Genomic DNA, 10,887 nt, shown 5'->3' with positions numbered 1-10,887 from the left:
CTGTCCTCCTTCCCAAGTGTGCTCAGGCATGGTACAGGATGTCTGGGCGAACTGAGCTCTCTCTCCCTGGGATCAAGGCACATGGGGATGAGGTCAGCTATTGCAGGGGGAGGGAGGGATATCTGTCCACTGGGAAATGCCTGGGTGTTTGCTGAGGTGCTGTGGACAGGAGCTACTGTAGGCCACAGGGAGGGCTTAGAGGCCAGCGGGGAGGAGTCCTGTGAAGGGTGAGGACACAGGAAGGTAGGGCTGCGATTAGGAAGTGACACTGGTATGAGGTCTGCCCTGGAAATGTGGATTTCTTTGGTGTAGATGAAAGGGTCAAAGCTCAAGGACAACTCGGGTCAGCTAGAAAGGGCTGAGGCAGGGTAGCCTTGGGCAGAGGCAGGATAGCCTTGGGCAGAGGCAGGATAGCCTTGCCTGCAGACGGCAGAGGCTCCCAACTCCACAGATGCCTCCTGTCATGCTCTAGGGCCTGCCCTCTACCAAGGCTGGTGTCTGGCATTGAAGTCCAGCAGGACATCTTGTGGGACAGGCAGATCTCAGACTAAACTGCTGGGGGAGGCAGGCAGGACTTGCCGTTTCCTCAGGATGATCCAGATTTGCTCCTGGTATCTCTTTGGTATATGGGCCATCCGGGCACCACTCTGGGGTGCCACAGGCTGTCAGAAGACCTGCTTTGTGCCTGAAACTGCACATGCAGGGATGGTTACCAAGGCTTTGCTGGGAGGGAAAGGCAGACTGAACCTGTACACCCAGAGAAGGCAAGGGCAAGGATGCTTTCCCTCCACTGGTGTGGAAACCAGATTGGCAGGTGTGTGAGGATAGGAGGATAGACACATGCCTGCAGCCTCTCTGATACCTGATCACCCTACCAGGCTCCAAGTTACAATTACCTCACCACAGAGGTAGCCATCTGGTAAGTTCCCTTCCTCTGCCCTCACATGGCAAACATGGCAGGTAACATTCCAAGTGCTTGACCTCACTATCAACTCCCAGCTGTAGGCTTAGCTCTGGCTGATAACTTGGTGCTCAGATTCCTCACCAGTACTGTCCTTATGGCAGGGGTGGGGCTAGGTGAGCGACTGGACTTCACAGAGGATGGCTGGTGTCCTGAATTTGCAGCAAGGCCAGGGTTCACGTGCCTGGGCCAGGAATGAAGTCATAGAGAAGATCAAGTAGATGGAGACTCTGCCCAAATTCTCTTGTGAGGCAGGGGACAATGTACAGTCAGTGCAGGACCTTGCCTTCCAGCCTAGGGGTGACACAGCTTGTTACCAGAGTTGTTAACAGACTGGGATCAGCCCTGAAACAGGTCAGTTAAACAAACCCTAATGAAAAGGAGAAAAGGGAGATGTACCCAATGTGACTCCACTGGGAAGAGAACAGGGAGACTGAGTTAGGCCCTCCACGGTTGCTAAGTCCGTCGTTGGGAATCCTAAGATGAGGTTCAGGTTTAAGTGAACAGTGAGAGGTGGGGTCCTGCCCATCATGACACGTCAGAGCTGTATGTCCCTCTGCCCACCATGGGAGCCTCAGTCATGAGATCCCAAGGGGAGATCCAGTCCCTGCAGGATCTGGGATAGTCAAAGAGAAGAGGTACAAGTGTCACTAGACTGTCCCATTCTTGTGAGGTTGGTCCCATGGGTTCCTCTCCAGCCCTCCCCTGTTCTCTGAAATGCCAGAGGTATTTGAAAGGGGTCTGATGTAGCCCATCTTTCTCTCATGTCAGCTGTTAGCTCTTGACACAGGATCCAGGGGTCTCAGAGTTAAGCCTACCCACCACTCTTACAGCCTCTCTGGCTTCTTCCCACACTTCTGCACCCCACCTGAAAGGGGTGTTTTCCTGCTGAGGGCCAGGCCAGGCGAGAGAACTGCATCCTGAGAACATCTTGGCTGCCCACTTCTCTGTTCCATGGGGCCCTCAGCCCCAGCAGGAAGGAGCACTTGGTTAGCCGGTCAAGTCATCAGTAGTTCTTCCCTTTGGTTATCTTCCAGCAGACCACAGAGAAGAGCAGGGCCCTTCAGATGACTTCCAGCCATGCTGTAGCACTGGAGGGGACTTATTAATCCAAACTGGGCAAGCCCATTGCTGGTCCAAGCTGCCAGGTTTTCATGGGTCATCAGCACCTGACCTGCCTGGGTTGTGTTCTTGATAGTATGAAAGTCCAGAGAGGTGGCAAGAGTGAGAGAACAGGAAGAGGAGTCCTACCTGACTGGAATAAACACATGGCTGCCTCGTGGAAAGCACTTAACCTACCCACTAACCACCAGGGAGAGGATGGTTCGTTTTTAGAATATCTGCTGGGACAAGACAATGCTTTTTAAAAGAGGACCTAAGAGGCTTGGGACTGCTTAAAATCCTGGACTTTCACCAGGCGGTGCACACCTTTAATCCCAGCACTTGGGAAGCAGAGGTAGGAGGATCTCGTTGAGTTTGAGTCCAGCCTGGTCTACTGAGGGAGTTCCAGGATTGCTAAGCTCACACAGAGAAACTCTGTTGTGGGAAGAAAGGAAAAAAAAATCCTGGATATTCTGGGGTTGGAACTTGATACAATCAAACTTAAGGGAAACAGTAACCAAGTCCACAGAGCCTGGACGTGGGGTTAAGGAGGTGGGAGCCAGCACATCCCCTGTCCTCCTCTTCTACTGCAAGCTGTCTTGAGCCTTTCATGAATCCAGAGAGATGACAACAGAACCATCAGGGTAATCAATGGCTTTCAGATCCCACTGAGGACTAAATCCTGCAACTGCCCGTCTCCCTAGAAAATGGACACTAAGGGGCAGAGAATTAATCATTCTTACACCTCTTGGCAAAAGCGGGCGAAGTTGTGGTTCGAATTTTCAGGCACAACCTCTGAAAATAGGTCATGTCCAATGTTCCTAGTGCAGTAAACAGGGACGTTTATAATGACTAATTGCTCTGCCTCCTGTGCTGTGCGTGCTTTTGTAACTAGTGACAGAAAACCAAGTCTCAATGGACTGCCTGTTCCCCAGAGTCTGTTAAATATTTTATTCTGCGTTACACAGCAGGAGAAGTTTGTAAAGGACTCTGTGTAATACCTACACCTTTGTCGTTATTGTGAAACAGATCCAATATCTACAGCAAGGAGGAAAAAATATATGCACGAAGAATATCAACCCTCTTAGCTCTTAAGGGTTTGTGTACATTTGACATTTAATAGTTCCTCTTTTTACTTTTAACATTCTTTGAGAAAAGTGTATTTAGAAAATGATAACTTGGGAGCTGGTGAGAGGATTTAAGAGCACTGGATGCTCTTCCAGAAATCTTGAGTTCAATTCCCAGCAACCACATTGTGGCTCACAACCATCTTTAGGGAGATCTGATGCCCTCTTCGGGCAGGCAGACATATTCAGCAGAGCATTCATACTTTAAATAAATAAGTTTTTTTAAAAAGCCGATATTTCTGTGAAAACAAAAAACCGATAAATGATAATAGTAAAATCCTAATACGAAAAGTTAGATCAAGGCTCAAGCACATAGCCCTAATCAAAGCAATTTGAACCGTAAGTCCCGAGATAAGCTGGAGCGCTCAAGCGCAGTGGCGCGGGGGCGTGTCCAAGTGGCCGGTTTTTCCGTTTGCGCATGCTCCTTCATTGAAGCTTCAAATCTCACAGCTGCTGCCGGGCATACTTGCTGGTTTCAGGGAGTCCGCCCTGCGGATGAGAGCGAATACGGTCCTGCGTGAGTGAAGAGCTGACACCGAAGGCAGAGAGGTGAGAAGGGCAGACTCGAACAGAGGCGAAAACTGAGGCTGCCAGGGAACTGCGTGAGCGAAGCGCACCCTAAGGTCAGACTTGTGGGCAGAGGCGGCGTGGCAAAGAACGAACGCGAGGTGCATCCCACTGGTGGTAGCAGGTTGAGTTCTAAAATTTAAGGAGGCTGTATTAAGCGATTTTCGGGCATTATTGTGTATAGTGAACGTCAGGTGAAGACCTACAGGTTGACTGATAATTAACGAGATCCAATTTGGCAGTCTCTCACAGGGCCCATACTGTTACTTTCTCCGTTGCACTGCCCCCCCCCCTTTTTTTTAAGGTTCAGAAAGTTCCGTCTGATGCGTGGAAGTCTTCCACATTTGCGGTGGAAGTGTCATAAAAGTAGGAGTAAATAATAAATGCATGGTTCCTGTATTCAGGAACCTGTCCTGAAATCCAGGCTAGCTTGCAGTGCGCATATTTCCTCTTCTGCTCTCAGCCTGGGTCCCTGGTTTTCCCTGACAGAGACATTCTTCACTTAGTGCGCATAACTCTAGGACCTCTCCTTTTTAGTCCTGCTACTTCCCGGTTGTACCCAGGTGAGTTTGACCATAGCCTGCTCTAAGAGCGGGGGTCAAATTCGTGCCTTTTCTTCTTTAAATAACTATGTTACTCCTTAACACCTAGCCCCTTTCGATTGTAGATTAAGCTCCATGGTGCTGTTAGGCAAGGGCTCCAGCAGTGAGCATTGCCCCCAGTCAGCAGTCCTTTAATTTCTGTACCTTTAGCCTCCAGAAGCATGTCGTGTCCTGATACCAGTGAGAGGTTAAGTGAAATTAAGGGGTGGTGCTGGGGGCTCTGTAGAGTGCTTAACACACGTTAGATGCTCACAATCTGTGCTAACCTTTTAAAAATTACTTTTATTTTTACTATTTTATGTGTATGGGTATTTTGCCTCCCTGTATGTCTGGATCCTTTAGAACTGGAGTTAGAGACAGTTGTGAGCTGAGAAGTGGGTGCTAGGAATTGAACCTGGGTCCTCTGGAAGGGCAGCACGTTCCCTTAACTACTCAGCCATCTCTTCACCTCCTGTTGGTTACTTTTCTTTATCTTCTCTTTGTGTTTTAATGGTTTTCCAGTTGCATGGCTGTTTTTTATTATCGTTTTCTTAGTTTGTTGTGTGGCCTTTTTGTTGTTTTGTTTTGGTCAGTAATTTTATTAAGGATACAGTGGGTCTTAGGGTTATTACTATTTGGACTTAGAACAGATGGGCCTGTCCAGTTACCTCCCAGGAAAAGAGGTGTGGATGAGAGTTTCCTCCAGATGGCAAAGAGGTGGTAGAGGAAAAGAGTTTCAGAAGAGGAAACAGGAATGAGACAGGCATGGAGCTGAGAGCCCTTGTCCTGACAGGGGAAGGGGAATGCTGTGCAGCTGTCTTTTAGTGGCGTTAGGGTGCTAGGGATCATATCCCAAGGAGGCTCCAAATTCCTGGTAAACTTTCTACCATTGAGCCCCTGAAAGCCCTTGTGTCCCAAGGTCAGAAAGAATAAGCAGTAGATGGCGCTGCTCGTGTGGAAATAGAGGTTAGGATGAAGAAAAGCAGATGTGAGCTGTCTGATGGAGGAGGTATGGATGTGATTCAGTGCCTTCTGAACAGGTCTTGTTGGTCATTCTGTGCCATTTTCCATAGGTTTATAGGCCTTCATCGTAGGATCAGATGAGGCAGCTTGGGCAGGCGATGCCCATTACAGAGGCCTTCGGGAACATTGCTGGAGGACTCCCACGTCCAAGGCAGCTTGATCCAAAGAGCACTGTCCTTGGCAAGGCCTCTGCTTTTGAGGAGGAATTATTGGAAGGGCATCCAGTAGCAGAACAGGAGGTTCATCCTAAGGTCTTTCTGGGCTGGAGCCTACAGTGCACGTATCTGACCAGCATCGCTTTATGTGTTATGTGGTTCTGGTATAATCACGTGTGTGCGATGGACAGAGCACGGTGACTGTTTGCCAGAAAAATGTACAACCCAAAGGGAAACTGTGTGACTAGTGGGAAAAGTGCTTTGGATTCAGCAGATTTAGTCCACTTCGTGGCTCATGAGAAAAGTAATTCTCTCTCTCTCTTCTCTCTCTCTCTCTCCTCCCTCCCTCCCTCCCTCCCTCCCTCCCCCTCCCTCCCTACCTCCCCTCTGTTGAGGAAAGCCAGGAGATGGGTGGCATCCATTTTCCGCTTCCTTCCCCCTTATCCTATCCAGAAAGACTTCATGGCAGAACTCTAAAGGTTTTGGAGGCTGGCAAGATTGGGATATTTGAGAGTCCAACTGGCACGGTGAGTGTGAGGGATGAGGGATGTGCGAGCGCCACTCAGACAGTTTGAGGCGGCCTTTCTCACCCTGACAGTTCACCTGTGTAGGCATTGCCTTCCTCAAGAGGAAGCTGGACACAGTAGTCATCAGGTTCTCTTTCTGCATAGTGGTCTCTTCCTCTGTTCAACCGCTAAATGCAGCCCCATGGAGAGAACAGGCTAAAGGCAGCTGAGACTTTCAAATTGCAGTGTAACCCACACCACCAATGGCTTTGTGATTTCTGTGGCTCACTGCTGCTTTGATGTTGAGGAACATCGAGAAAGCTTTGGCTTTTCCCCAGGTTCAGCACTGTTTCAGAGTGTAGGACCCAGGCTACTGAGTGCTGTTGGGAGTCTATCTTCCTTCCTCACCCAGACTGAGTGAGGGATGTATCTGAGGTGGATTGTTGGAACCGAACAGGGCTGTGGTTGCAGGTTCCCAGCTTCTTTCTCCAACTTTGGTGTATTACTGTGCACAGTGAGTACTGTAAGAACTTCCCCAAGGAGGTACTGTGCACAGTGAGTACTATGTGAACTCACCCAAAGAGGTACTGTGCACAGTGAGTACTATGTCAACTCACCCAAGGAGGTACTGTGCACAGTGAGTACTATGTCAACTCACCTAAAGACGTCGGGGCTGGAACTCACGCAGGCCAGGAGGCAGGAGCTGATGCAGAGGCCATGGCTTGCTTCCCCTGGCTTGCTCATAGAACCAAAGACCACCAGGCCAGGGGTGGCACCACCCACAAGGGGTCCTCCCCTCTTGATCACTAATTGAGAAAGTGCCTTACAGCTGGGTCTCATGGAGGCATTTCCTCAAGGGAGACTCCTTTCTCTGTGATAACTCAGCTTGTGTCAAGTTGGCATAGAACCAGGCAGTGCACTGTCCCATTTTTGCATATATACAAAAATATGTGCATTTACATATATGGGAATAAGCTTTGAGAGTCAGGTCAGAGTCCCAGAGCTCCTGAGATAAGCCACTGCCTCGTCCAGGATTGCAGGTGAGAAGTTGTTTTTCTTAGGGTACCTTCCAGGACAGGTGAGTTCAGAACCCTGCTCTGGAGACTTTCAGCCACCCCTAAATGCAACAAACTCAGAAGGTTAAGAAGAGAGAGGGTTAGCTCTAAAGAGTCACATGAACCCAGATGGATCCTAGGGGCAGCAGCCTGGGGGACTCCACAGTTTCCTCTGTAGTCCGTCTTCTGGTCTTCATGGTATAGAGTATTGCAGATTGCGTCCACAGCAGAAATCCAGCACTAAGAGTTCTGGAGGTTCAGGTCTGGAGTCAACATTTTCATAGTTTTGGCTCTTCCTGAAGGCTATGTGAGTAGGCTGTCCGGCCCACTCCTGTTCTGGTAGATGCCATCTTCCTGCGTTTCTTTATGGTGCCTTTGTTTTCTGTATGACTGCATCTGAATGACCCTTTTTTATAAGGCTGCCAGTCCTTGTAAGAATGAGGACGCACCTAAGGGCCTCATGGTCAGTCAGACACTGGGGTTAGGAGCACAGGATAGGGCTGCCTGTCAGCGTGAACGGTACTATGGAACGGTGTTACCTCAGGCAGGAAGAGTGTTTTGGACAGTAGACATCGCCCACAGTAGCAACTCGTGTGACTGACTATGCGTGTTTGGGTTTTTGTTGACCTAAAGCTTGGAGTCAGAGGTGGCCTTGGCAAGAATTTTGGATTCCATGCTTTATGTTAATGTATTTTTCCCGTCATTATTTAGATATTTTTGTAAGTTGAAAAAAAACACTTAAATTCTTTTAGGACATGGAGCTATTCGGCCTAAGAGCAGCTAATTCCCCTTCTCCGAACCAAGCTTACTCCTTCCTTCCCTGTCTCTGGTGACCACTGATTCCTTTCCATTCTAGATGGTCTTGGAGCGTCATCGTGTTCAGAACCAGGGTTTCTTTGATGGCCTTATTACATGGGGCATCATCTGGGAAGCTTTGCTTCTGGCCTGGTTTGAGGTCGTTTTCCTCCTGCAGGGAAAGTCCTTAAGTCTGATTTGTGGGGCCCTGTCCTGGCTCCGGGACTTTGAACAGAAGAAATTGCAAGCAGAGGCTGGTCTCCTCGCTCCTGCATCTGGCCCCACAAGTAGTGGGAGGAACTCCCTCCTGTCTTCCTCATCCTGCCAAGAACCCTCTGACACCCTGAGACCTGCTGGAGATCCTGACTGGGTCACTGAATTTGTGCAGAAGAAAGAAGAAAGGGACCTGGTGGAGAGGCTGAGGGTGAGATCTGAGGGACTGAGAAGGGGAGTGATCAGGGAACAGGCTTCAATGATTATTTTCAATTTATTAAAAGACTTAGGATTTTTTTTCTTTTGGTGTTGCCTCTCAGTCCTTGGCTGACCTTGAGGTCATTGCTGTCTCTTTATGATGCAAGCCTTTTCCATTTTTCACTCGCCTGGGAAAGGACAGAGTTGAAGAATGGCTGTTACTGTATGCCTTGGAGGAAGAGAGGATGTAGCCCCACTGACCTGAGCAGTGGGGCCAGATTGGCAGAGAGAATGGAGGTGGTAGCACCCTGTGAGGGGCTCTCTCAGTAGATTTGTTACTGAGAAAGGCCTGGGGTGGCACTTCTGCAGGAGTCTCTTTCTGCTGTCCCTGTCCTCTAGGAGGAGCAGGTGAGGAGGAGGAAGCGAGAGGAGCGGCTGCAGGAGGTCTGCCAGGATGGAAGATGCAGGTTTGCTGCCAAGCGCTCGGTGAGCACGTGGAGGGCTGTGGGGCGTGGGCAGCTGCACACTGCCTGGGCCCGACGTGAGACACCCGATTGGCAGACCCCACTCTTGCTCCCATTGGCCACCATCTCCTCAAACAGTGGTTGGGGCTTTCACGTGGTGGAGGATCTGAGTCAGGCAGTGGGGTTCATCCTCTGAGGAGAATGTGATGCTGTTTTTGGTGGCAGCAGGGCTGGGCCCAGGTCTGTCACAGAGTCAGCTGGAGCTCCAGTGCGAGACTTCTCTTTGTATCTTTGTTCCCACCCAGAGACAGGAGGAAGAGGAGATGGAGACTCTCCTGCGCCTCAGCAGGGAGATGCTTGCTGCAGACACAGCACCAGAGCAGCTGGGGCAGCTGGAGTGTGGGGAGGAGCATCTGGTTCTGGCAGAATATGAGAGTGATGAGGAGAGAGGAGGCAGCAGGTGAGACCTCGGATGTCAGTCTGCAGCCTCAGCCGGAGCACCCAGGAGACCGCCTGATAGCCGACTGCTTGTTTGTTCACCTTGGGCTTGTATTTAAGCGGTCATAAGTGCTGGTGACATCCACGGTTGACCCTTTTCTCTGTGACAGTCCTGTGTATGTGTTGAGTTAGTTTTCCCCACTGTCGTCCAGTGGTGGAATCCTGGAGGCCATGGCTGGGTCAGGTGCTATGTCTTGGCCATTGCTGTGGGCTCATGAATGGGGGAGAGCTGGGCCTGGATGTAGTCCACCTGGTTCTGGATTCTGTGTTCTCCACCAGTAGCGTAAGCATAACCGTCAGAGAGTTCCAGACTCACAGTTGACATCGTTTAGGGTTTCTGGTCCAGATGAGCCGAAAGCTCTTATTTTATGAGCTTCACTTGTGAGTGACCCAGGACACTCCGATAGGAGGGACTTATTCATGGCTGTACCACACAGCTCCTCTCGAGGCACTCTTTTCTCATTCCCACTTCAATTCTAGTAGGGAAAGTCTGGTGGCCCAGGTGCTGCAATCTGGAGTTTCATGTGCACAGTGACCATAGATGTCAGTGTCAGGGTGAGTGAGACACAGGACTTTCATGGCCTTTAGGGGAGGAGAACAGACTTCTTCCCAGCTGGGATCCTGTTCAGGATATATCTGTGGGCACCCTGTTTAGCCAGTTGAGGTCAGCTGGGTATAGCCCTGTCCATGACCAGCGTACATTTCTAGGCTGGGAGATGGGCGGGACATAAGTGTACAGTTCCAGTTTGAAACCAGTGTGTTTGCTTAGAGGAAAATGGAGTAGGATAGTAGTAGTGTGTAAAGTCACACCGAGGTGAGGCCTGCTGAGGCATGAGGGTTCTGATTAGGGTCCCATAAACTCACTGGGCTGGAAGTGGAGATTGTGTGTGCTTGAGGGAAGGCCCAAGTATCAGAGCAAAGAGAGGAAGAGACAGAAGACCTAAGGTTGGAGCAGGTACAGGTCTCTGAGGGCTGAGTAAATACTGGATGGATGTCAAAGTACAGCAGGATGCTGGGGGAGGGATTAATTCAGCCTGAGAGTGGTATGTTCCATATCCAGTACTAGAAGGTCCTTAAAACATTAAGGTTTGTGGGTATTTGCATCTCTCCCTGGCCTTGGGGATCTTCAGCAAATATTGGCCCCCCAAGAGCAATGGCCCACGAAGGCAGTGGGAGCAGAGATGCCAGGTAGGGATGGGTTGGAAACCCCTTGAGTACATAGGGGGAAGAAGACACCTCGGGACAGCTGGAGAGAGGCAGGTCAACTTTACCTGTGGGTGATTCAAGCCTTCTATACTTTGGGGGTTGGGCGTTAGGTGGTAGAAGCATCGAGGATGGGCAAAGATCATTGGCTGAAGACTTCGGGTACCAGAATGCCTCATTAGCATGGGGAAGCATTTCAGGAATCTCAGGTGCTTGCTGAATGGGCTGTTAACAGTAAAAGGGAAGGCATACCTGTACTCTTGACCAAGGTTACATGACATTCTGCACATGGAGTTTTTGAACTCCCCAGACAAGCTCAGAGAAGGGTAAGGGATCCTCCATATAGTGTAAGTGTCTGTGATTCGCGGAAGAATGGTATCCTGGACTCAAATAGTATATAAAAGCAGAGTGTTTTATTCAGCAGCAGTCCAGCATGTTGG

General features: G+C 49.9%; 1 protein-coding gene across 3 annotated transcripts; it reads left to right on the top strand.

Annotated features, from left to right (window-relative positions):
• The first annotated feature begins 3,644 nt into the window (after positions 1–3,644).
• LOC116899556 (ATP-dependent DNA helicase DDX11-like) lies at positions 3,645–10,578 on the top strand. 3 transcript variants are annotated; one of them, XR_004387734.1, is made up of 4 exons: positions 3,645–3,738; positions 8,050–8,295; positions 8,682–8,768; positions 9,052–10,578. XR_004387734.1 is itself a non-coding variant. In XM_032901453.1 (3 exons), exons 1-3 carry the CDS (start codon positions 7,933–7,935, stop codon positions 9,208–9,210), a joined length of 609 nt encoding a protein of 202 aa, XP_032757344.1. In that variant the 5' UTR covers positions 6,455–7,932; the 3' UTR covers positions 9,211–10,578. The 3 variants fall into 3 exon arrangements, 1 of the variants encoding a protein (XP_032757344.1); XR_004387735.1 differs by lacking the exon at positions 3,645–3,738 and adding an exon at positions 5,992–6,042; XM_032901453.1 differs by lacking the exon at positions 3,645–3,738 and having other exon boundaries at positions 6,455–8,295.
• The last annotated feature ends 309 nt before the right edge of the window (positions 10,579–10,887 follow it).

Source organism: Rattus rattus, chromosome 4 (genome assembly GCF_011064425.1).
Source record: "Rattus rattus isolate New Zealand chromosome 4, Rrattus_CSIRO_v1, whole genome shotgun sequence".
Taxonomy (NCBI): domain Eukaryota; kingdom Metazoa; phylum Chordata; class Mammalia; order Rodentia; family Muridae; genus Rattus; species Rattus rattus.
Note: the sequence above shows the minus strand (reverse complement) of the source record. Positions and strands in the feature narration are given on the sequence as shown.

Bases quoted from the DNA above. Each gene is read 5' to 3' on its own strand.
- LOC116899556 (XM_032901453.1), top strand. From the start codon at position 7,933: ATGGTCTTGGAGCGTCATCGTGTTCAGAACCAGGGTTTCTTTGATGGC. The intron at 8,296-8,681 runs GTGAGATCTGAG...CCTGTCCTCTAG, and splicing joins ACCTGGTGGAGAGGCTGAGG to GAGGAGCAGGTGAGGAGGAG. The intron at 8,769-9,051 runs GTGAGCACGTGG...GTTCCCACCCAG, and splicing joins GGTTTGCTGCCAAGCGCTCG to AGACAGGAGGAAGAGGAGAT.